Source organism: Zalophus californianus, chromosome 6 (assembly GCF_009762305.2).
Source record: "Zalophus californianus isolate mZalCal1 chromosome 6, mZalCal1.pri.v2, whole genome shotgun sequence".
In the NCBI taxonomy this organism is placed as follows: domain Eukaryota; kingdom Metazoa; phylum Chordata; class Mammalia; order Carnivora; family Otariidae; genus Zalophus; species Zalophus californianus.
The window spans coordinates 12,888,480-12,914,347 of NC_045600.1; the positions used below are offsets into that span (position 1 = coordinate 12,888,480).

At 36.5% G+C, this 25,868-nt stretch overlaps 2 protein-coding genes across 3 annotated transcripts in view; both read left to right on the forward strand.

The window, feature by feature from the left end:
- RPS6KA5 (ribosomal protein S6 kinase A5) overlaps window positions 1-25,868 on the forward strand; it is a 178,490-nt gene that overhangs the window by 103,546 nt on the left and 49,076 nt on the right. For both annotated transcript variants that reach the window (XM_027571517.2, XM_027571516.2), the window contains exons 4-6: window positions 202-317; window positions 3,369-3,476; window positions 25,353-25,436. In XM_027571517.2, coding sequence (XP_027427318.1) covers window positions 202-317; window positions 3,369-3,476; window positions 25,353-25,436 — 308 coding nt within the window. The remainder of the gene's footprint in view (window positions 1-201; window positions 318-3,368; window positions 3,477-25,352; window positions 25,437-25,868) is intronic.
- LOC118357091 (60S ribosomal protein L30-like) lies at window positions 11,864-12,298 on the forward strand. The gene has a single exon (XM_035728167.1). It carries the CDS (start codon window positions 11,913-11,915, stop codon window positions 12,258-12,260), a length of 348 nt encoding a protein of 115 aa, XP_035584060.1. The 5' UTR covers window positions 11,864-11,912; the 3' UTR covers window positions 12,261-12,298.

Genomic DNA, 25,868 nt, shown 5'->3' on the forward strand with positions numbered 1-25,868 from the left:
AGTCATTATCTTAGGCCACTGTATTACTATGTGAATTTAGTAATATGTTCCAGAGGAAACTGTATACTATACACAAAGAATTGTGCAAAAATAGTATATTAAAATCAGTGCCTCTGGTTAATCCAAAATGATTAAGAGGGAAAATTACCTTAAGTTTATGAATACAAGTCAAAGAAAGAAAAAAATATATTTCATTTTTAGATTATATAAATGGTGGAGAACTTTTTACTCATCTTTCTCAAAGAGAGCGTTTCACAGAGCACGAGGTGCGGATCTATGTTGGAGAGATCGTGCTTGCCCTCGAACATCTCCACAAGGTAAGATGCTCAATCTTTGGGAGTTCTTTTTTTTAAAAATCTGTTAATTGAGGTAATGCTGGAGCTAAAAGAGCGAATGTTTTAAAGCGTCACTGTCTTCGTGGAGATTCTAAAAGCACACTTACACACTATTACCAATTTTCTCAATTCTGTAGTTCCCTTTTTAAAAATCTACTTTTTTTTTTGTAGTTCCTGTGATACAGATTAAAAAGGTAGAACCCGAGCAGTTCTTTGGTTTTATTCATGAAAAATCCTAATGCTCCTTACAAAGTATCATTAGAATAAAAGCTTTTCATTCTTAAGATAAGCTTTAAGATGAAAACAAAAGTCATAATATATGTTTCCTTAATTGTGACTTACTCCATTGCAGACTCTGCCCGTGTGTCTGCAGGGTGTATTTCCTGATCAGGTTGGAGAATATGAGTTATTTGAAAGAAGTGCCTGCCATGGTATTCGGCTACCCCACTCTCCCACTCTGGTTTGCCTTTGCCTGTGTCCCTGAGGCCCGCCCATGCTCCCTCTCCCTCCCTCCTCCTTCACGGCCTCCCTATAGCATGAACTCAGTTGCTAAAAACTTTAAGTGGAATTCATGTCTGTGATGCTCTTTGAACTCTATTAAAATCAGTTTGAAATTTAAAAAAACATATATTGTTTCATATACTGTTAATCTTGATCCAGGAAATTTTGAACAAAGTTTTTTGAACTTAACGAGGAAACATTATTATAGAAGCAGTCACTGTGTAGACTAGGCGTGTATGTGTTTCCTTAGAAACAGAAAGCACTTGAGCGATTTTCATCAAAGTATGTGAGACCACGAGACCAGCGTGACTTGAGTACCTACATTAGGATGAGACAAGTACATACGAGCCACTGTTCATCAGCATGAATTCAGACCTGCACTGGATTAGAGATGAACAGAGATTAAAGTGGTGATTATGGGGCATAGACAAGGGTGGAGAGAGATGGAGGGAAAAGGCAAGGAAGAGGGAGGACACTTTTAAACTGGGAGACTGGGATTACAAGATGGAGGCAATGGATGGGCGGGTCTGTGAGAAGAGATGGCGAGAAGATGCAAGCACGGAAGGCAGGGACCAGGAACAGGGGACATCTAGCTGGAGCAGAGCCCAGACTGGGCAGGCAGGGGCTGAGAGTCAGAGTAGGAATCCTAAGAGGAGTGGATGACCAACGCATAAGAACAAGGGGGAAAGGGAAAAGGCCCCGGTGGGCATGGGAGGCAAGACTGCAATGCTTGGAGAGAAAGAACAGAGGAGCAGGAAGGGAGCTGACGCCTTCCTGCGGTGAGGGGCCAGACACCCCATTCCTTTGGGTAGAGTTGTTATGTGGTGGCCAGCTTTTGCCTGAGTATCTCTGTGGGATATAAAGTCGTTAGGACATCTTCATACATGAACCAAATTGGGCCCAGGAACGGGCTGAAAATATCTTTGAGTTTTATGCTTAGGGGTACTAGATGTAAGTTTTTATAATATAAAAGTGGTGGTGGAAATCACCATAAATACCAGCGTAAAAACAAAACAAATACAAAATTCTGATGGATAAGCTGAACTCATTTTTTGTGTGAAATCTTTAATTCCACTAATTCTCTTTATTAAAGGAAAATCCACAAACATCGGTTATTATTAAAACAGGGTAATCAGAACCACAGAAGTAGAGAACATGATGAATACTGGATATACGTGTAATTGATATGGAGTGAAAGTAATACAGCAAATCAGACCTCAGCTAAGTTTCTCTTAATCTTACTACCCTAAAATAAATACAAAGAGATACAACATAAGAGATACTAAGCCAATAACATTAGCCTTGATACAGCTGCTAACATGGAGTTTCCGGGGAAGAGACAAAAATGGAAGTTTACTTGGAAGTGATGAGGTAAAGCAGATAGTAAATGATTTATTTCTAAAATTGCTTCCAAAGAGTTTCTTTAAAAAAAAAAAAAAGTCATACTGGTTGTTAGATGCTTGTGAGGCTTCAAGTCAAATGTCTGTTCAGTAAATTGCAGGTATCATCCTTTCTTTCCTGTAGAACACTGAAGTTCTGGAAGGAAAATTGCTTTGCATTTTTCCTTGCGTAATTTGTTGTTTCAGTTTGAGGAAGTTATTACAAATCTGCTTTTTCATATACTTAGTGTTGTGGAAAGCAGTGTTTCTAAGTTTAAAAACATTTCATTCAGGCTGACATAACATGAAATGTGCAGTGTACATCTATCAAGAACTTCTTGTGTGACTTGTATAGATTTATTTAGCTGAAGAAATAGCTGGAGTGCTTTACTATAAAACTTACACGCAAAACAAAATGGAAGGATATATAAATATCTAATTGACTTATTTCACTTATTTAGAACTAATGATCAACTAAAATTAACCTATGATCTTCAGCCTCTTTGTTTAGGAGCCTATTACTCAACAAGTCTTTATTAATTATCTATTTGACACTATACAAGATACTACTAGACAAATGCATGAAAAGTGAAAAACAGAGTTAGTGTATGGTTATATCGAGACAAGCGGGAGATGCCTAGAAAATACCAGTTATTTTTAGGTAGGTACAGTGTACTCTTAGGTGAGTGAAAGAATAAAAACAAAGACTTGACCAGTGTGGGATCTGGTTAGTCAGGAAGGTCTCTGAATCCACTAGGAAGTGATAGACATGAATTGGCTAAGAGTATCAGAAGAAGATCATCTGTAGTGAGGATTAAATACATCCAGAAGACAGAACAGGAAGAACGGAGTTGACAGTTGACAGTAGTCAACGGAGAGACCCCACAGAAGCTGGTCCAGTGGGAATGGATCTTCATTACACAGAGAAGAGGTCCAGGGAGCCCAGCAGATGAACCCTGAGATGGATGAATTCACACTGGCCCTAGCCAGTGACTAAGAGCCATTATAGCATCCTGAACAGGAGAATCCTTTTTTGTTTGTTTTTTGGCATTTGGCATTCCTTTTTTGGTTTGTTTTTAAGGTAGATAAAGACTTTCCTAATTCATTTTTTGGAAATTGTTATTTGAAAATGCGTGTTTGTTTGTTTTTACAGTTGGGAATTATATACCGTGACATTAAGCTTGAGAACATTCTACTTGATTCTAATGGCCATGTGGTGCTGACAGATTTTGGTCTGAGTAAGGAGTTTGTGGCTGAAGAAGTGAGTATTACATTTTAATTTGAAGTTAGTAACAACAGAATGTAAACAATGATAAAAAATGAGTTATAGAATAAGCATTTATCAGGAGAGTACCATATGGATTATGGATTTTTGTGCAGGTTTGCCTAGGGGAACATCTTGACGTGAATGACTATAAAGATTTTTAGCTTAAAATTACCATCTTGTTAGAATTGCACTAAACCTTTGATGTTTATATCAGAACTCCCCAGTTTAAAACTAAACTATGCATTTAACTTTCCCTATAAAATATAACTGAAAAATGTAAATAAGCCTTTGGGCCCTTGAGAATTATGCCTTAGTTGGTAACCAATAGAGAATTACAAAACGAAGGACATAGAGTTTACATTGTATTTACAAAGTAGGACATGTCCTGATGTCCCTTTCAATTCACTTGACAAAAATGACAAGGATCTACTAGACCAACTTCTTTAATAACCTTGCTGTTTTTGCTCAAACTAAAATGTAATAGATAATGTGCAGATTTTAAATATGGAGGACTTTGCTTTTTCAGTATTGATTAGTACTTGTTTACTATTACAGATGCATTTAATGACATTTTAAAATGTACATCTACTGTTCTAATTTAAATACTAACGTAGCAGTTGTAGTAAAAATTATATTTTTATACTACTGGTTATGCAAGATAATGAGGTAAATTTGAATGCCAACTCATTTTTATCTAAGAAATTATTGGTATAGAATACAGAATTACAGTGAAATTTTTGTAGTGAAGGACTTCGTGGTTGTAAAACACCTCATTCTTGAGTTCCACATCAGGTGTGTCTGTTTCTGATTGTTTGCTTTTTGTAATATTGCCAAAGCAGTCCTAGGTGAATTCCATAAGTGCTGAAATTATAGAACTAAAGATCCCAGTTTTTTATCGTATCCGTATTCGTTCAGTTCACTTATTCAATAAATATTTAGTGACCATCTCTACTATGCTTGGTACTAGATAATGCAATGATGAAGAAGGTGGAAATGGTTTCTGCCTTCATGAAGTTGTGGTTATAATTATATTAATTATCTCTGATGGAAAATTCATAGTTATAAAATAGATGAATTTTTGAGGAATTTACTTCAGAGTCTGATTTTTAAAACTTTTTCTCCTTTGTAAAACTTTTCATGGCAACTTCAGTAAAATGTGACAGGTTAAATATGTTTACCGTTGCTTCCTCATTAAACCCCCTACACAAAAGTAAGGGAGTAATATAGGCATGTACTCAAAAGAGAAGGAAGAAAGTAGCAACCAAATTTTGGAAGATGGACAGCAGGAACTCTAGTTGTAACTGAGGTAGCATTCCCGGTCCCAGTTGAATCCTAAGTTAGTAATGTGAGAAACCCCAAAACAAGCTAATTTGCACTTCTGGCTCCCAGACAGGGTCAGGAATTGGGGGCACCAGGTGTCCCTCAAAGTAGGAGCACAGGTGATTGGTTGCAAGTCTGTATAAGAAACAGGGAGCCCCCTCCGATCTGCTGTCTACCCGATTCACCCAGGCAACCGTGCTTTCCTTATCTTCAGGGAGGACTGAAAGGGTTAACTAGAAAGACTGGATTCAGGGATGATGGACTGAAGGTGAGGACAGAACAAGGGAACTAGTGGTTGAAGTGAAAAATGACACAGTGAGTCATGGAGCTCCCATGGCCTCTTCCTGCCTCTTCATTCTGAGAACATGGCTTCCTGGACAGGAGTTTAGAGGATTCCTCCCTGAGAAACTAAGAACAGAAACTCTGCAGATGCTGTCGGGTGGTGGTGTTGCCAGGGAACTAGCCCAGCCAGATCTTTCTACAGAGATGTCTGTGACTTGACAAGCCCAGCACATGCTGCAGATCCATATTTGTGATGAAGTCACCATTCTTTTTCTATTTTGATTTCACTATATTTCAATGCAAATAGTTTCTTGTGTCTGTATTCCAATGTGATTATGGTTTCCTCTGTCATACTGTGCACTCAGAAACATTGTTTTGAGAAGGGGTCTGTGGGCTTCAACAGATGGCCAAAGGATCCTTGGCATGTGAAGCACGCCGGCATAGAGAGATTTGGTGATCGCCTTCTCCTCTCTCCATGGAACCGTCCATGTATTTGCTCATTCACTCCATCAGTGTTTGTTGAGGGCCTTTTTCATTCTAGACATTAGGCTAGGTTCTGGTAAGACACCAATGAAAAGAATCACTTAGTGACTCCTGTATTTATGGGTACGTGTGGCTGATCGTTTGGCAGACTTTGGCCCTGGGAAACAGCAAAAATAAACAAAAATCAAACATGGATCAGAGTTGCTGAGTTTTAATACAGAAATACAAATTAATCAGAAATGCCATGTGACTAAATCAGCCAGGTCCCTGCTCACCAGAGAGACTTGTGTGTTCTGTTAATCATGCCAGCAGCTCCTTGGCAAGGGAACAAAGGGAGTTCTTGTCAGATACCATGAGTTTTGAACACTCAGTTGTTTAGGTGCAAAAATGAAATATTGGGTGGGGGGGGTACCTGGGTGGCTCAGTCAGTTAAGCGTCCAGCTCTTGGTTTGGCTCAGGTCATGATCTCAGGGTCATGAGATCGAGCCCCATGTTGGGCCCTGCGCTCAACACAGAGCCTGCTTGAGATTCTCTCCTTCTGCCTCTCCCCCTGCTCTCCCTCAAATAAATACATAAATAAAATCTTTTTAAAAAATGAAATATTGGGACTCAATCTGAAGTGGAGAAATAATTTATAGATTTTCTTATTATTCACTGAATACAACCTAGCTGCATTTAATACAGTTATGTGTTAAGGTCTGTGTCATTAAGCTTTCCACTTTCATCTCTTCTCCTCAGACCACCAGCTCATTCTTCCTCTTCCCGTAGAGGACATACTGTCACACTAGGCTTCAGGTTTAACTCTCAGAGCTGGGATAGGAAGTACCCCTTTCTGAGAGCCCTACAACAGGATCTAGTGGTTCTTTGCTCCCCTGATGCCACCCAGCACCTGTTCAGCAAGTTTCCCTGCCTCAACTCTTTCCACTTTAAAAATATTCCCACCAAACAATTTCTGTTTTGATTAGCTAGCATTCCTTTTTGGTTTCACATGTCACCCTGACTCCTTTATATCGAAATACCGTCTTTCTTGGAATGAGTTTCTTTTTTTGTCCATCCCTATTCTACCTTGTTGGTTTTCAGTTTAAACTCTAGTTTAAGGAGTTTCCTTGGTTTCCAGTGTATACAGAAAGATTCTATAACTCCAGCTCCAACTGACCTCTCTCCTCTTCTACCTCTTCCTCTTGGACCCTTTTATCACCATTTAAGCATGCCTAGTCTCTCCCGTTTTAAAATTTTAAAGATGGAGAGATGGATGGATGGATGGATGGATGGTTGGATGGATGGACGGATGGATGGACTAATAGGTAGATAAACAGAATCTATCTCAGAATTCCATATTCCTTTCCAGCTCTTGTGCTCTTGTTCTCTGTCAGTATTTGTCTACACACTCTCTTTACTTATCCACATGTCACTCGTTAATCGGCTCCAGTTTGGCTTGCACACTTACTGACTGTCTGTAAGCCTTCTTCAAGATCACTATTGACCTCAGTTTTAGATACTTTTTAGTCCTTTCTTACTTGACTACTTAGTAATGTTGAACTGGATATTGCCTCTCTCTTTGGCTCCTGTGATACCATGCTCCCCTGGCTTTCCCTCTCTCTGTCACTGTCTTTTGCAGGCTCTTCCTCTACTACCCAGGGGTTCCTCACAGTTCAATACTAAGTACTCTTCTCTCTTTGTGCTCTCCTCTCTACCTTTATGCTGGTGATTCCTAAAAATATATGGCAACCCTGACCTCTTTTCTGAGCTCCAGATCCAAACATGCTTGTAATGTATTTCCATGTGATGCTCTCATAGACTCCTTGAGCTCAACATTGCCAAAACTGAACTAATCTTCCCCGGCCCAAATATGCTTCTCTTTCAATATATTGCTGTTTTGTGTGTTACAAATTCTGCCCTCATTAGGTCTGGGAAATTTATTTCTATTAATTTTTAGGAATTTACTTAGTATAAAATACATATACTTTTAAAATAACAGTTTAAGTTTCTGCTCGTGGTGTAATATTCATCTCTCTGTGTATTTGTTAATTGAATAATTGAGCAAATATTGAGTACTATATATCAGGTATTGTACTTACACCCTAGAAATATAGTGGTGAACATAACAAATTCCTTGTCCTAATGAGCCTATATTCTAGAGGTATTTGTCAAATATGCATATAATTAATTATTTCTAGATTATAGTTTGCTAAACTGGATTGTATGCAGGTTAAAATTTGTTTATTTTAGGAACCTTTAAAAATCTTTTATATGTAATGAACACTTTCCAAATTTGATACTTTTCATATGTTCTTTTCTCAATCATAGAATTTGATAAATCCCTTGAGATTCTGAGAATAAAAGAAGACATTTCTAAATATCTGCAGGCTAGTCTATGTCCTTCATAGGATCTCTTGAGTGTGCAATTCAAACATTTGTTGAGTTTCTGCTGTGAGTCAGACAGTCTGCTGGTTTTGGGTATATGATTCTAACACTGAAGACTTTAAAGACATTTATTTTTAAAGGGTGTCTGTTTTTACCTGTTTATAAACAAATAATGTGAAAATGATACATTAATGTCCTATTAGTTACCCTATACTTACATATGGCATGTGCATTCTGTGTTTTCATAATTTCACACTGAACATTTAAAAATATCACAACAGATTACTAATGTGAATCTACAGGTAGCTAAATAAAACTAGCAGAAAAATAATGTCCCAACATTTAAAATAGAAGGAGCTAAACTAATTATAACATACTGCCATGGTAGCTCTACTTTAAAGGAAAGGCCTATGGATTAGTGACTCTTTTCTCTTTCCAGAAAATAGAAAAGTGCACCTTTGCTTGGTTAAGAGAATGTTGTTCATTAATTTTTGAACATATAAGTGGCCTTTGTGTATAGTGGATAGAACATGTATTGAAGGAAGAGGATCTTTTTCAGGTCTCCCCTCTGTAGCTGTGTGACATTGGGTAAGCAAACCCTGGTCATTAGCCCTTCTCAGGCTTAGTTTCTTCATCTGTAAAATAATAGCTGTCATATCTAATTCATAGGATCATCATATCACACAAAGAGTTGATGCTCATGAAAGTATATTCTACAGTGTGAAGCAGTAAGTAAATATTAGTTTCTGTGTGTGAGACATACTGTTCAAATTTTAGATTACCGTGAACAAAACAAATGTACAAATGAGAATCGTAAATTACTCTCCCTTTCTGATTTGTAGGAAAGTTTTAAATTACGCCTTTAGTAAATGCCTAGTTAATAAAGTCATTTGCAGTATTCTGCTGCTGTGACATATATGTCTCAGGATGCCTAGGTGAGCTTCAGGATCCATGAAGAGCATGTGTGCTTTAGGAATCAGATAACCCTACTCTTCCAGGAAGCTTTTTAGTTACTTCTTGTCCCCTTCCTCAGTTGATTCACAGTGATATATGTTGACGATTCTTTTCATGTGCATATCCTCCTAAAGAATGTTGTCAGGTTGGGCGCCTGGGTGGCTCAGTTGGTTAAGCGGCTGCCTTCGGCCCAGGTCATGATCCCAGGGTCCTGGGATCGAGTCCCACATCGGGCTCCCTGCTCAGCAGGGAGGCTGCTGCTCCCCCTGCTTGTGTGTGCTCACGTGCTCTCTCTCTCTGACTAATAAATAAATACAATCTTTTCAAAAACTGTATTAGGTCTCTGTGAATAAGTCCTATCAGTCGTTCACCAAAATCAGTGACTCTGGGATAATTTTAGTTATTTTAGGGTAAATGTTGAGAGGAAGTGTTGGGAAAATAGGAGATCTAGGGGCGCCTGGGTGGCTCAGTCATTAAGCTTCTGCCTTCGGCTCAGGTCATGATCCCAGGGTCCTGGGATGGAGCCCCACATTGGCTCCCCGCTCAGCGGGAAGCCTGCTTCTCCCTTTCCCACTCCCCCTGCTTGTGTTCCCTCTCTTGCCTTGTCTCTCTCTGTCAAATAAATAAAATCTTAAAAAAAAAAAAAAAACGAGATCTAGAAACCATTCAGAGCATTTTTCCATTGCCCCAATCTTTCTTCTGCTTAAACAGTATTACAATATACAGATGCTAACACATTAGTTTCAGCCATTTGTTTGTAAAGTTCTTCTGCCAGATATCGGAGTGGATCCCTTACATTTGGTCAGGAGGAGGGGAGGGAGACAGACAGGGCTTTGCCCTCAGATGTCTGCCTCACAGATTCCTTTATAATTTTTCTTACAGTAGAAATTATTGGCTCCGGTAAGATTTATTGTAATACTCTTTCTAATTTTAAGGCAAGTTCAGTGCACAAGTTCAGAGGGTAGGTTTAATGTAAATGACATCACAGAGCAGGCAGGGACAACTTTTGAGTGGAGATTCTTTTCACAGAAACTTCTATAATATATATTCCATTTGTTCAAATCAGGTTAAATATATGTAATTTTTATTTACTTTAAAATTATATTTAGCAGTCACATTATTCTATATTAATATAGAGTGTATTAATCTGAAAATCATTTTTATCTATTTTCTAAGAAAAGGGGGAAAATTACTTAAAACCGATGCAGAGTGTCAGGGACTTTCAAACCCTCAAGGGGAACTTAGCAGAAAATATTCTGGAATATTAACTGATATTGCATAAGTGTGATTAATAAATGTTTATATCTTCCAAATCTCTTTTTAATTTTTTATGTTATGAAATATTTAAATTAATAAAACTATTAAAAATGATATAACAGAATCTGTGCACCCACTGTTCACATATACAATTATAAACATTTTGCATTTTTTTCCCACTCATTCAGCAAATATCAATTGAATGTCTTCTGTGATCCAGGCACTGTTCTATCTGGTATTGGAATCTAGCGATGAACAAAATAGTCTTTCCTCTAGACAGGGAGGCAGCCAATAACAAGTAAATAAGTAAAATATATATGAAATATGTTAGATATTGGGAAGTTACAAGAAGACAAATACACTAGGAAAAAGGGATAGGGAGTTTTAGGGTGAGAAATTGTTGCATTTTTTTTTTTAAAGAGGGGGTGGGAGGGGCAGAGGGAGAGAATCTCAAGCAGACTCTGTGTTGAGTGCAGGGCCCAACACGGGGCTCAGCCTCACAACCTTGAGATCATGACCTGAGCTGAAATCAAGAGTCAGACGCTTAACAGACTGAGCCACCCAGACACCCAAAACAGTTGCACTTTTAAATCAGGTTCAGGAATGGTCTTGCTGAGAAGGTGACAGTTGAATAGAGACATGAAGGAAGTGAGAGTGTGAGCCATATCAGTATCTTAGGAAAGAGATGTTTAGGCAGAGAGATCAGCTGGTGTGAAAGATCCAAGGCGGGAATATGCCTGGGCTGTTTGTGGGGCAATGGGGAATGCGGTGTACACGTACAGAGCTGGTGAGTCTCCAAGTAGCAGGGAGTAAGCGCGCAGACGTGGCACAGATCATGCAGGGCACTGAAGACTCTTGTAAGGGCTGTGACTTCTTTTAGTGAAATGGGGGCCATTGGGAAGTTTTGAGTAGAGGAGTGAGATAGTCCGACTTATTTTAGAAAAGTAATTCTGTTTGCCAAGCATGGAATTCTTTTGGTGGGACAAGTCTGGAGACATGGAGACCAGATAGGAAACTGTTGCACTAATCCTAGCGAGAGATGGCAATGCTTTAGACCGTGGAGTGGCAGAGTAAGTTGTAGTAAGTAGTCAGATTTTAGATATATTTTGACATTAGGAATGAAATTTCTTGATGGGTTGGACGTGGAATGTGAGAGAGCAAGAGGAATCAGGGGATCCCTAAGGTTGTTGGCCAGAGTGGCCGAAAAGATGAAGTTGCTATCAACCAACATGGGGTGGGCTTCTGATGGAAAGATTCTGGGTAGATAGAAGAGTGCATTTGAGCAGCTTGAATTTGAGATGACTATTAGACTTACAGAGATGGCTAGTGGGCAGTAGGAGATTTGAGTCTGGAGTTTGGGGGAGAAGTCTCATGTAGAGATATAAATATAGAATTTGCCAGTATATAAGTAATATTTAAAATCATGAAAACGGAGGAGGGGGCGCCTGGGTGGCTCAGTCAGTCAAGCGTCTACCTTCAGCTCAGGTCATGATCCTGGGGTCCTGGGATTGAGCCCCTGCATTGAGCTCCCTGCTCAGTGGGGAGTCTACTTCTCCCTGTCAATCTCCCTCCCTGCTCTCTCTCTCTCAAATAAATAAATAAAATATTTTTAAAAATTGGAAGAGAATATCAATAGAGTAAGTACAGATAGGAAAGAAAAAGGGACAAAGCTCTGAACCCCAGGCTACTCTGACACTAGAGTAAAAAGAGGAGGAGGCGATTTTGGCGGCTGGTTTTAGGTTGGGGCCGTCCCGCATCTAAGGCAGGAAGATGGTGGCCGCAAAGAAGACAAAAAAGTCGCTGGAGTCGATCAACTCCAGGCTCCAGCTTGTTATGAAAAGTGGAAAGTACGTGCTGGGGTACAGGCAGACTCTGAAAATGATCAGACATGGCAAAGCGAAACTGGTCATCCTCGCCAACAACTGCCCAGCCTTGAGGAAATCTGAAATAGAATACTATGCCATGTTGGCCAAAACTGGTGTCCATCACTACAGTGGCAATAATATTGAATTGGGCACAGCATGTGGGAAATACTACAGAGTATGCACACTGGCTATCATTGATCCAGGTGATTCTGATATCATTCGAAGCATGCCAGAACAGACTGGTGAAAAGTAAATCATGCATAATTTTTCTTTAATAAAACTGGCCACAGCTTGCACTGTAAAAAATAAATAAATAAATAAATACATACATACATACATACATACATACATAAATAAATAAAAAAGAGAGGAGGAGGCGCCAGCAAAGGAGACTGGAAAAAAGGGACTGGGAAACTGGAAGAAAATAGGCAAGTGTGTTGTCTTGGGAGCCAAGTGAAGAAATGTTTCTAGGATGAACGCGATCAACTATGTCAAATACTGTTGTTAGGACAAATAAGGTGAGGACTGGAGATTGAGCATTGGCTCAATCTAAATCTCAGGAGAGAGAGAATGGGAATAGACATATTGTCCTCCACAACCTAAGGCTCTTGGGGTTTTCTGTAAAAAGGAAGAGTGACATTGTGTGGGGAGGACAGCAGAGGATGGAGTGGGGTCAAGAGAGGTCTTTTTATTTTAAGGTGGGAGAAATGGCAGACATCATATGCTGGTTGACACATTCCTGAAAAGGAAGTGGAGGTCAGTAGAATAATGATAGAAGGGAGAGGATTGCTGGAACACTGACCTTGGGAGGGATAAACTCAGTGCATAAGTGGGGAAGCTGCCCTCAGCCAGTGGCCTGGTCAGTTCATCCTTAGGGAGAGAGAAGGGTGAGTTACTGGGCCCAGACGCACGTGGCTGTCAAGAAGTGGTAATGGGAGCTTATGGAATGTCTTTTCTGACTGCTTCTATGTTCTCGCTGAAAGTGAGGAAGGAAAAGGAGACATTGGAGTTTGAGGAGAGAGGAGAAGATATAAAATAAGTAGCCACATCTGTGGGAGAGTGAATGAATTAGGAAATGAGTGTGTTTGCTGGACAGCATTGAAGGCCCACTTGAGGCTCATGGTCATGGATTTAAAATGAAACTGGTCAGCCTGATTCTGTGTTTTGCTCCAATCACATTTAGCTTAACAAGCGCAGGCAAAGAGTAGATGGTGGGTTGAATTTAATCTTGTTTTAGTACCCCTACTTCATATGTATATATCCATAAACTATATACACTGTTAGCTTATGTTCCCAAAATGTACATAAATGGCATATCATATTGCAAAGTATTTTATTTGACTTATTTTTGAAATTTATCCAAGTTGATAAATATGAATCTGTTTCATTAATTTAGTTTCTGTATAATATTCTTTTAAATGAATTATCTAGTTTACTTCTCCATTCTCCTACTGAGATACATTTAGGTCTCTGTGTTTTCTTAGTGTTGCAAGTGTTTTCTGATAGTACTGGTTTTCTGCAGTTCTTTAAATATTCTAGGTACCCATAATTTGTAATTATGTACTTTATTTCTTTTCCAAGTCTTTCACTTGTCTTCAGTAGTATTTTTGCCATCATCAGATTTGACATTTTAATAAAATCAAATTTACTAATCTTTTCATGTTTACATTAGATTATTTTTAAAATTTTAATTGTGGTAAAATACACATAAAAATTATCATCGAAACTATTTTTAAGTGTACATTAATAGTATTAACTATATTCACACTGTTGTGCAACAGGTCTCTAGAAATGTTTTATCTTGCAAAACTCAACTCTATACCCATTGAACAACTCCTCCCCAGTTTTCCCTCCTCCTAGCTCCTGGCAACCACCATTCTATTTTCTGTTTTGTGAGTTTGATTACTTTAGATACCTAACATAAGTAGAATCATACAGTATTTATCTTTTTGACTGGCTTACTTCAGTTAACATAATGTCCTCAAGGTTTATTAATGTTGTAGCACGTGATGGGATTGCCTTCTTTTTTAAGGCTAAATAATATTATATGTATATATCATACTTTGTTTATCCATTCATCCACTGATGGACATTTGGGTTGCTTCTACTTCTTGGCTCTTGTGAATAATCCTGCCATTGAACATAGGTATACAAATATCTCTTTGAGATAATGCTTTCAAGGTCTTTTGGGTATATATCCAGAAGTAGAATTGCTGGATCATATGATTATATTATTTATTTTCCCCCATGATAATTTTATTTTTAAATTTTTTTGAGGAACATCCTTAATGTGTCCCATAGAGGCTGCACCATTTTACATTCCCACCAACAATGTGCAAGATTTCCAGTGTCTCCACATCCTCGCCTATACTTAATATTTCTGCCTTTTTGATAGCAGCCCTCGTAATGAGTGTGAGGTGATACCTCTATATAGCTTTTATTTGCATTTCTCTCATGATTAGTGATGTTGCGCATCTTTTCATGTGCTTGTTGGTCTCTTGCTTATCATCTTTGGAAGAATGTCTGTTGAAATTCTTTGCCTAGTTTTTGATCAAGTTATTTGCTTTTTTCTTGTTGAGTTGTAGTTCTTAATATATTCTGGATATTAACCACTTATCAGGTATGTGATTTGTTAATTTTCTCTCCTATTCTGTAGGTTGTCTTTCCACTGTTTCCGTTGATGCAAGGAAGTTTTTAATTTTGATATTGTCCCATTTGTCAGCTTTTGTTGCTTGTGCTTTTGGTATCATATCCAAGAAATAATTGCCAAATCCAGTGTCATGAAACTTTCCCCCTGCTTTTTCTTCTAGAAGCTTTATAGTTTTAGGTCTTACATTTAGGTCTTTAGTCCATTTTGAGTTAACTTTTGTATTGGTTTAAAGTAAGGGTCCAACTTCATTCTTTTGTGTGCAGCTGTCCATTTTTCTCAGCATCACCTGTTGAAGAGACCATCCTTTGCTCATCACACGGTCTTGACACCCTTGTTGAAGATCATTTCACTGAATGCACTGTAAGGTTTATTTCTGGGCTCTCTATTTTTTTCCATTGCTCTGTATGCCTGTCTTAATTCCACTACAAAGATGTATTGTTTAGTGTAGCTTTGTAATATATTTTGAAATCAGGAAGTGTGACACTGCCAACTTTGTTCTTCTTTCTCAAGATTGTTTGGCTATTCGGGGTCCCTAGAGATTTCGTATCAATTTTCTTTTTTTAAGATTTATTTATTTATTTATTTGAGAGAGAGAATGAGAGGTAGAGAGCACGAGAGGGAAGAGGGTCAGAGGGAGAAGCAGACTCCCTGCCAAGCAGGGAGCCCAACATGGGACTCGATCCCGGGACTCCAGGATCATGACCTGAGCTGAAGGCAGTCGCTTAACCAACTGAGCCACCCAGGCACCCTCGTATCAATTTTAATATATTTTTTTATTTAAAAAAAAAATGCCATTGGGATTTTGAAAGGAATTACATTGACTCTAGATTACTCTGGGTAGTATGGACATTTTCAAATATTATGTCTTCTAATCCACAAGCAGGTGATATCTTTTCTTTTATTTCTATCTTCTTTAATTCCTTTCACAATATTTTATCATGTTCATTGTCAGGTGTTTTGTCTTATTGGTTAAATTAATTCCTAAGCATTTTATTATTCTTGATCCTACTTTAAATGGGATCTTTTCCCCTTAATTTTTTTTGGATTGTTCATTGTTAGTGTAAAGAAATGTGACTGATTTTTGTATGTTGATCTTGTATCCTGTAACTTTGCTGTATGTGCTTATTATAACAGTTTTTTGTGTGGAATTTTTAGGGTTTTCTACATATAAGATTATATAATCTACAGGCAGAGATAATTTTATTTCTTCCTTTCAGATTTGGATATCTTTTTTTTTTTTTTTTGGCCTAACTGCTCTGGCTAGGACTTCTAGTGCTATATTGAATAGAAATGGTAAGAGCAGCCTTACCTTGTTCCTGATTTTAGAGGAAAAGCTTTCAGTTTTTCACCATTGAGTGTCACGTTTACTGTAGGCTTTTCATATATGGCCTTTACTGTATGGAGGTAGTTTCTTTCTATTCCTTCTTTGTTGTTGAGTGTTTTTATCATGAAAGGGCGTTGAAGTTTGTCAAATGCTTTTTCTGCATCAATTGAAGTGATCATGTCGTTTTTGTTCTTCATTCTGTTAATGTGGTGTTTTACACTGATGATTGACTTTCAAGTCTTGAACCATCGCTGCATTCCAGGAATAAGCCTCACTCAGTCATGTCACATAAACCTTTTAATGTGCTGTTGAATTTGATTTGCTAGTATTTAATTGGGATTTTTGTATCAGTCTTTATCAGAAATATAAGGCTGTAGGTTTCTTGCAGTATCTCTTGCTGACTTTGGTATCAGAGTAATGCTGGCCTTATCCAATGAGTTTGGAAGTGTTCTCTTCAGTTTTTTGGAAAATTGAGGAGAATTGGTCTTACTACTTCTTTAAATGTTTTTTAGGATTTTCCTGTAAGCCATTTGGTCCTGAGCTTTTCTGGGAGGAAGATTTTGATTGTTGATTCAGTCTCCTTACTGATTATGTGTCTGTTCATATTTCCTATTTCTTCATGATTCAGTCTTGATAAATTGTATGTTTCTAGGAGTTTATCCATTCTAGATTATCCAATTTGTTGGTGTATAATTGTTCATAGTAGCTTCTTATAATGCCTTCTCTTCCATTTCTGATTTTATTTGAATCTTCTCTCTCTCTCTTTTTAAATCTAGCTAAGATTTTGTCAGTCTTGTTGATATTTTCAAAAAACCAACTCTTATTGTTAAATTTTTTTCTATTCTAGGTTTCATTTATTTCTGGTCTACTTACTTCTTTCCTGCTGCTAACTTTTGGTTTAGTTTGTTCTTTTTCCAGTTCCTTGAGGTGTAAAATTGGGTTGTTGATTTCCTTGAATTTTTTAAAACAAAATCTCTTTTTATCTCAATGCAGTAAGATATTTGCTTTTCTTTTAAAAATTAGCACAATAATTAATTTTTAATTTACTAGGAATTAATTTTTTTAAAAGATTTTATTTTTTTGACAGAGAGAGACACAGCGAGAGAGGGAACACAAGCAGGGGGAGTGGGAGAGGGAGAAGTAGGCTTCCTGTGGAGCAGGGAGCCTGATGGGGGGCTTGATCCCAGGACCCTGGGATCATGACCTGAGCTGAAGGCAGACATTTAACGACTGAGCCACCCAGGTGCCGCGGAATTAATTTTTGTATATAAAACGAAGTGGGGATCTTATTTTATCTCTTTTTATATATTAACCCAGTTGACTAAACTATCATTGAATAGTCAGTTATAACTATCTTTTCCCTACTGATTTGAAAGGTAACTTGTACATGCCAAATTCTTGTACATGCCTTGGAGCCTATTTCTATTTCTATTCCTATTTCTCTTCATTCAATTCCATTTGTCTGGGTGCCTCTCTCTAAATCAAAATAAAAAATCTTAAAGGCTCTGAATGTGTAGTAAGTCTTGAATCCGGAGAGGTGAGATCTTTCTTCTCTTCACTTTTATCCTATCATTCTCTCCTCCTTTCGTCTGACTCTTCACTGTGTTCTCTATTCTTATCTTTCATTCCTCCATGTGAATTAATGGAATTGAATTTATAAATTAATCTGGAAATAACTGTGGTCTTTGGATACTGAATCTTCCTACCAACTAATTAGCATAAATGAATATTCATGCTTTCCCATTTATTTAGTTATCTTTTATTTCCTTCAATAAGTAATGCTTTATACTTATATTATTAGATTCATTTCCATTAACTTTATAATTTTTATTCCTGTCTACAAAAATTAGAATATTTATGGTTTTGGGGCAGCACATAAGAATGTTGCTATCTTGTAGATAGCAATGTTGCTGAATTCATATTCCACTACAGATTCACTTGGATTTTTTTATGTAAACGACTATATTAAGAGAAAAAATCAGAACCACCTTGTTACTAATGATGGCTTTATATCTTTGTGATTCTCATTATTTTTACTTTGTATGTGTTTGTGGGTGGATGATTTGGTTTGGCTTTATTCTGTCTACATTTATTTGTGTGTACTCTTGCTTTTTACTTTAAGGCTGCATGTCTTGGGTTTTACAATTAGGTATGATATTTACTCTAGATTTTTGATAGATGAATTATATTCTTAGTTTCTAGTTGTTTACCGATATAAATTCTTATGGTTTTTCTCTTTGGTCACCTAGTGTTGTGAGTTATATTAATAGAATTTGCTGTTGAATGTTAAACCATCTTTCAATTCTTGGAACAAACTTTACTTTCTGTGTTGTTGTTGTTTTATACTTTGCTGGATTTTGTTTGCTGATATTTTATTTAGGACTTTATTGTCAAGTTGACCTGTAATTTTCTTTTCTAATATTACATTTGTCTGATTTTGGTTTTGAACTTATACTAACATCATGAAATGAATTTAGAATCATGTATGTAGATAGAAATCCTGTTCCTCTGAATATTTCTTCTTAATGCACCTCTATAACTATCAGAGTGCATATTTTTTTTCCCTCTTAGGTGAGTGTGAGTAGCTTTTCAAATACTTACTTAATTCTTTAAAAATATTTATAATAATATTTAGGTTTTCAGTTTCTTCATGAGTCAATTTTGGTAAGTTATATTTTTATAGAAAATGTTATATTTTTTTCTTTTTAAGTTGTTTGTCATCATGTTGTTCATAGAATTCACTTATTTTTGAATATTGTGAGTGTAGTAATATTTCCTTTTAAATTACTAATATTATTGATCTGTAACTTTCCTCTCTTTTTTTCTTTGTCAGTGTGCTAAAAATTTGCCTCTTACTCTTTTCCAAGAAACAGCTTTTGTCAAACTTCTCATTTTTTTCTATTTCTTTGCTGATGTTCCTTTATTACTTTGTTTCTTTTACTTTTTGAGTTTTTCTTTCATATGCTTTTTCTAAACTTTTGAGTTGGACCTCCAGCTCACTAACACTTAATCTTTTCATTTTTAATGAAACTGAATTTTAAGAACAGCTTTAGCTTTATCTCACAAGTTCTGATCTATGGCATGTTTACTGTTATTCTAATAGTCTAATATTCATAGTGTTTTTTCTTTGGGCCATGAATTATTTAGAAATGGGTTTTTAGGTTTTCAAATATATAGGATTTTTTGGTTATCTCTTTGTAAATGAGTTCTAATTTTATTGCTTTCTGTTTGGAGAACAAACTATATATGATCTTATTTCTGTGGAATTTGAGATTTGCCTTGTAACCTAGTACATGGTTAATTTCTGTTAATATGACATGTATGCCTGAAAAGAATGTGTGTTCTGTTATAAAAGTTTTTTGTATTCTCATAACATCATGCAAATCTTCTATAGCTTCACTAATTATTTTCCTGCTTGATTGGTCAGTTATAAAAGAGATATGTTGAAATGCCCATTACAGTTGTGGATTTGTCCATTTCTTCTTGAAGAGCTCTCCATTTTTGCTTTATATAGTTTAAGGCTTTTCAGAAAATGTTGAGGGTATTCAGGTTTGGAATAGTATTATTTCCCTAGTGAAATGTTCCTTTTATTATTATGTGATAACTCTACCAAATTTTAATAATCCTTTTTGCCTTAAAGTTTATTTTCCTGCTATTAGTAAAAATACTCCAGCTTTCTATTGGTTAGTGCTGGTCTGATATATCTTTTTCCATCTCTTTACTTTCAATATTTCTTTGTCATTATGTTTTAGGTGTGCCTTTTGTAAATAACATATAGCTGGATTTTGTTTTTGATCCAGAGAGTTTCTATCTTTTAACTGGTGAGTTAAATCTGTATATTATGATTACTGACATATTTTTACTTATTTCTCTTATCTTGCTATGTGTTTCTCTTTATCACAATTTCTCTTTGCTTTTCCCCCTCCTTTCCTATTTAGATTATTAGGATTTCTTTATTTCATTTCTCCGTAATGGTCTAGAAGTTATATATACTCTATTTCTATTCTTTTAGTGGTTATTACCTTGAAATTTTTAACTTATATACTGACTTAACAATTATGTCTGTAATTGTCATGACCACTGCAAGAACATGGAATGTTTTAACTTCAATTATCCATCTCATTTTCTGTGTTACTGTTACTTATTATTTGGTCCCATGTTGTGTTATATTCCCCAAATTAATCATTATTCTGTAATTTTCATTTTATAAATTCAATACTTGTTTAGGATTTTCTCACATTTACTGGTTTTCTCTGTTCACTATTGCTTCTTACAACTTAACTCTTTTCTTGTGAGTTCAGTTTATTTCTGAAGTGCCTCCTTGAGATGTCTTTTTAACAACGCTTAATGAATAGTAAACTCTCTTTCTCTTAAAATGCTTTTATTTTGGATTGCATATTCATTGTTAATTTAGCTATCATAGATATATCTAGTTATGGACTGGTTTATCTTTTTATTTTAAAATAAAACATATGCAAAAACAATAAATGTACAGATTAGGGGTTATTATAAGGCAAGCACTTATAACCATCACTCATGTTAAGAAATAGGAATTTGCCACTCATGGGTATATTTTTATTTAGTTTGCTTGGGACTTTTGCAGTATTTTCTCAAATACATCTTCTAGTTTGCGGATTCTCTCTTTAGTTGTGTCTACTCTGTTTAATCAGCCTGTTTTTTATTACTATATTATTTTCATTTATATAGTTCTATTTGCTTTTTCATATCTTTCTAATCTTTTCTGTACTGCTATGTTGTTTTGTGGATATTGTCCTTCCTTTATGTCTTTCATCTTTTACAACATACTAATCTTTTATAGATTGTTGTTCTAGTATTTCAAGTAATCCCTCTGTTTGGTTTGAGGAGTCCAGTTAACATATTTAGAAATTTTGAGAGTCAAGGGCTTTCTGTATGTGAACCCTGATCCAGCTAGGTTGTGGAAATTTCTCTGATTCTGTCATGTGTTCCAGAGTAGCACCACGTTGACCAGATTTTTTCACTTCCCCATACCATGGAGGACAGAGCAAATTCAGGGCCTAAATCTACAAGAGGCATAAGCCTCGGGATTTGATTTCACAAGGTCAATATTTATGTGTTTGTTTTCTAAGCTAAGGCCCTCCCTTTGTGCAGCTACAGCGTAGGTCATATGCCTTCCTCACTGGTTTTCTGCACCCTCTTCATGGCCGGCATCTAGGGATTCCCCTTCTTTCTTGTGAACACAGTCATAGATGATTAGCAGTACAATATTTACTTCTTTTAAAAAATCAAATATTTCTAGATACTTGTGAGGAGATTTGTCAAAATTAGGATGAGAAAAAACACAAGAGGGAGAAAAAACTTTTCATTGGTAAATTTATGTTTAACTTACAAATTTATCATAAACAAATAAGATCAGAATAAAACATTAGCAAATGAAAGCTAGGGATGATTTAATCTAGTATTTATTGAGAAATGCCTAAGAGCTTGGATTCTCCCTTAGAAGGAAACCAGTTTTTTGTCCAGTGCTATCTGATCTTTCTCTCTAAGGAACAGTGAAACCTCCTTGATCAGCTGATCACTTAAGCATAAGAATACTCTGTATTATCTGCCAGGATGGTACACACATACTGCTTTGACCATTTTTACATTCAAGTAAATTCTCATTCACAGTCTTTTAACTCTGTGCTAGCTTTAATCAGTAAGTTGCTTATAAAATAGTGTGGACTTAAATGCTGCATAGGTTGATTGCCTTTTCTCCTTGAGAAGAATATTACCATAAAAATACTTTGAACAAATAAGAAACAATAGAATTCAACTATGTTATCCTAGCCTTTTTATATCATAGTTCATAAAATATTACCTAAAAATATTTCCTGCCCCCACTACTGACCTTTCCCTGTCATACCTCATCAGTTTATCTTCTTGGTAGAATTATTTGAAAGGCATTCAGTATGCACTCCCGATAACATGCATCTTCTTAGGCAGATAAACACAAATTGAAAAGTAAATTAGGGATATGTTTACAAATAAAAGATAAATTCTTAGGAAGTCAAGGCTGATACACCATAAGTAAAACCCAGAGGGAGCAACACTTCCACTGAGGAAGAGGAAGCAGATACAGAATTGCAGGAGGCTAAATGGTAATGTTTTAAAATAACAGAGAAACTTAAGAAATGCTTTGTTCACTATTATTTCTCAGTAACTGGAATTTCCCAACACTTAGGCTTTAATTTTTCTGTCTCCTGGAATTTCAATCAAATAGATAATTATTATATTAATGTAGATACTACCTACTCCCTTCCACCACCGCCACCCCCCAAAAATACATAAAACAAACACAAAACAGATAACCTAAAGTGAATGAAAAAGGAGCTCAAAAATCACACAGAGAAGGTAGACGATACCTCTTTGGGCACTTAATGTGGTTCTGAGCTTCCCCTCTGTTGAGACAATCAAGAACTGAGCCTCCATAGTTCTCATTGTCAGAGAAAGGAAGACATGGGAAGTGGTGGTGACTGTCAAACCTTTCTGGCACTTACTAAGATCTATGTGTTTCATACCCTCTTTACACTAAACTTATGAATATCTAGTGTTTTGAAGAAGAGAGTACATATTTTCTTGATCCTCAGCTTTTAGTTTAATCATTGTCTCATACTTAGAAGGAAATGTGTCTAATTTAAAAATGGTTTGACATGGAGCTGCCTGTAAATGGAAGTGAACGTTTATATTTGGTAAAAAGACTGTTTTTCTAAATAAATAAAATCTAGAGAAGCAATCAGTCAAAACTCATTATCTTTTTTTTAAAAGATTTTATTTATTTATTTGACAGAGATCGAGAGCAGGAACACAAGCAGGGGGAGTGGGAGGGGGAGAAACAGGTTTCCCGCTGAGCAAGGAGCCTAATGCAGGGCTTGATCCCAGGACCCCGGGATCATGACCTGAGCCAAAGGCAGACGCTTAACCAGCTGAGCCACCCAGGCACCCCAAAACTCATTATCTTTTTATTCCTAAGCCAGTTTGGAGAATTATTTTTATTTTTTCTTTCAGTATATCTAAACTTGATTTAGGATATAATGTTTTAAAGGTATCTTTTAAGATGAGATTAAATAATAAACACTCTGACTTAACAGTCAGTTATAATAAACAATAAAAAACACTCTGATTTTCATGTTTCTTTATGCCAGCTACACAGTGATTTTGGCTTATCCCAAAAGGCTATTGCATAATAAATAGTATATTAACTAAAAACACTGGTTTTATGAAGTTTGGGGTTTTTTTAAAAAGTAATTTTGTACTATTTCTTTTTTAATACTTCAGTAAACAGATGAATGCTTCCTAACACATTTTTCCTAAGCATGTCTAACAAAGTTAAAAATTATTCGTTAACTTTTTATGCAGAAACTAAATGGAATCAATTTTATTTAGCTTTAATTTTTCTAGTAGTTTAATACAAGATTAGCATTTGGTACTGAAATGATGAAGCAGAGAGATAATATTTGATATATGGTTTGTATTAGCTAGTCAATAACATTATTCTGCCAGGTAACAAAAAAAATTTTCTGCAGATATAAGCATAAGTAAATTATTTCTTTTAGTTTCTGGGGATGTAATCTTTCAGCAAATGTAGCACTTTTATAAAAAAAAAAGAAATGAATCTTAAACCATATTAATTATATGACATATAATATATGTATATTATGATTAAGTAGTTTTAATACACTTGTTACCAAAGTGTTTAAATAAATTCATTATATTTATTGTCTCTGTGCTTAACTTCCCCTAATAAAGTAAAGGACTTCTACTGATTCATTCTATAACATTGCTAGAGTAGTGTTCTTTACTTTTAAAATTGGTAAATAAGAGGAATGCTTATTTTTCTTAAAACCTTGCTAGTGGAAGAAGAGTAAAGTGTAAATTGAAGTTTCCTTTAAAGTAATTTTGTAAAATATTTTAATGGCACCAAAGTGCCTTAAAAAGTTTCAGATACAGCCATAAGAATGTATCTTGTTAAAGAGGAATTTTTTTCCCCTATTTAATATATCTGTATAATAATTTAGATATTTACTCTCCTTTCTTTCATTGGAATGTCTTAAGACACAATTGCTCATTAAATCTAGACCTTTTTTTTTTTAGATTTTTTTTATTTATTTCACAGAGAGAGAGAGAGACAGCAAGAGCAGGAACACAAGCAGGGGGTGTGGGAGAAGGAGAAGCAGACTTCCTGCCGAGCAGGGAGCCCGATGTGGGACTCGATCCCAGGACCCTGGGATCCTGACCTGAGCCGAAGGCAGATGCTTAACGACTCAGCCACCCAGGCGCCCTAAATCTAGACCTTTTTAAAGCTCTACAAAAGAGAAACAACTGTCTTCAAGAGAGAGTCTTTTTATAAAATAAAAACAATTTTACGCATCATTCGAAACATATGATTGGCAGTGTCAAACCTAAACAAAATAAGGTGGGAAGAAATATTTTTCACCATTTTTCATCTTTGGGCTCCCTATTCTCCTTCTTAGAATTTGGTCTCTTTTTTACCTTAAGGGTTCCCAGTGTTTTCCCAATATTGCCTATCTGGAAATAAAGTACTGAAGTATTAGACAGTTTTGTTACCCTACTAGGACTATTTGAAGTTTGCAAAAAGAATGGTACAAGAAACCAATAATTGAAATATACATACATACTGCAAAAAAGAAGAGTGGATGGATGGATGGATGGGTGTGGATGGATGGGTGGATGGATGGGTGTGGATGGATGGATGGATGGATGGGTGGGTGGATGGATGGATGGGTGGGTGGGTGGATGGATGGGTGGATGGATGGATGGATGGGTGGGTGTGGATGGATGGATGGATGGATGGATGGGTGGGTGTGGATGGATGGATGGATGGATGGGTGTGGATGGATGGGTGGATGGATGGATGGGTGGATGGATGGATGGATGGGTGGGTGGATGGATGGATGGATGGATGGGTGGGTGGATGGATGGATGAATGGATGGGTGTGGATGGATGGATGGATGGATGGATGGATGGATGGGTGTGGATGGATGGGTGGATGGATGGATGGATGGATGGGTGTGGATGGATGGGTGGATGGATGGATGGATGGATGGGTGTGGATGGATGGGTGGATGGATGGATGGATGGATGGATGGATGGATGGATGGGTGGATGGATGGGAGGGATTCAGGCAAAGGAAGTCTTTGGATAGGACATGCACCCAGGACTCACTATGTAGTGATGATCTGACCTGGTGAGAAGGGGGGAGTCTGTCAAATAGATTCTACCACTACTTTTCTACTGTGGTGTATCTCAACACTAACACGTAATACTGACTTTTTTTTATCATTTGTCTGGTTTGAAATCAAATGCCTTTTTGTTTGTTTGACTGTTTAAGGCTGAAAGAGCATATTCCTTTTGTGGGACTATTGAATACATGGCACCGGATATTGTCAGAGGTGGAGATTCAGGACATGACAAGGTATGTTCTACACTCCCTTATGTCTCTCCATGAAATGTATAATAAGAACCCTAGTTAATAACTTGGGTCCAGTCTCTTCATCAGAGCCCTGTTTCTGGTATTGTCTTACCTTCATTGTTTTCTCCCCTTTGCTTTGGATACATGAACAAATTATGATATCTAGAGTTTTAGAGGAAAAAGATAGACTTTGTTGATTATCTCTTGAACAGAAATAAGCTTTGTAACAGTCCTTGGAGAAAGAAAAAAAATCCTGCATTCAAGATAGTCCAAGTTTGTTTTCCTTACACCCTCTAAAAACCTCACTTCCCTTTGTTTGTGCAAAGTGAAGATTGTAGAGGAAGCATCTTAAGCAGTTTTGTTGTAAAATCTAGGTCACATATTTTTTCTCCCTGTATTAAAGGGTAAGATTTCTTTGGTGCCATCTTAATGCTT

Bases quoted from the DNA above. Each gene is read 5' to 3' on its own strand.
- LOC118357091 (XM_035728167.1), top strand. From the start codon at position 11,913: ATGGTGGCCGCAAAGAAGACAAAAAAGTCGCTGGAGTCGATCAACTCC.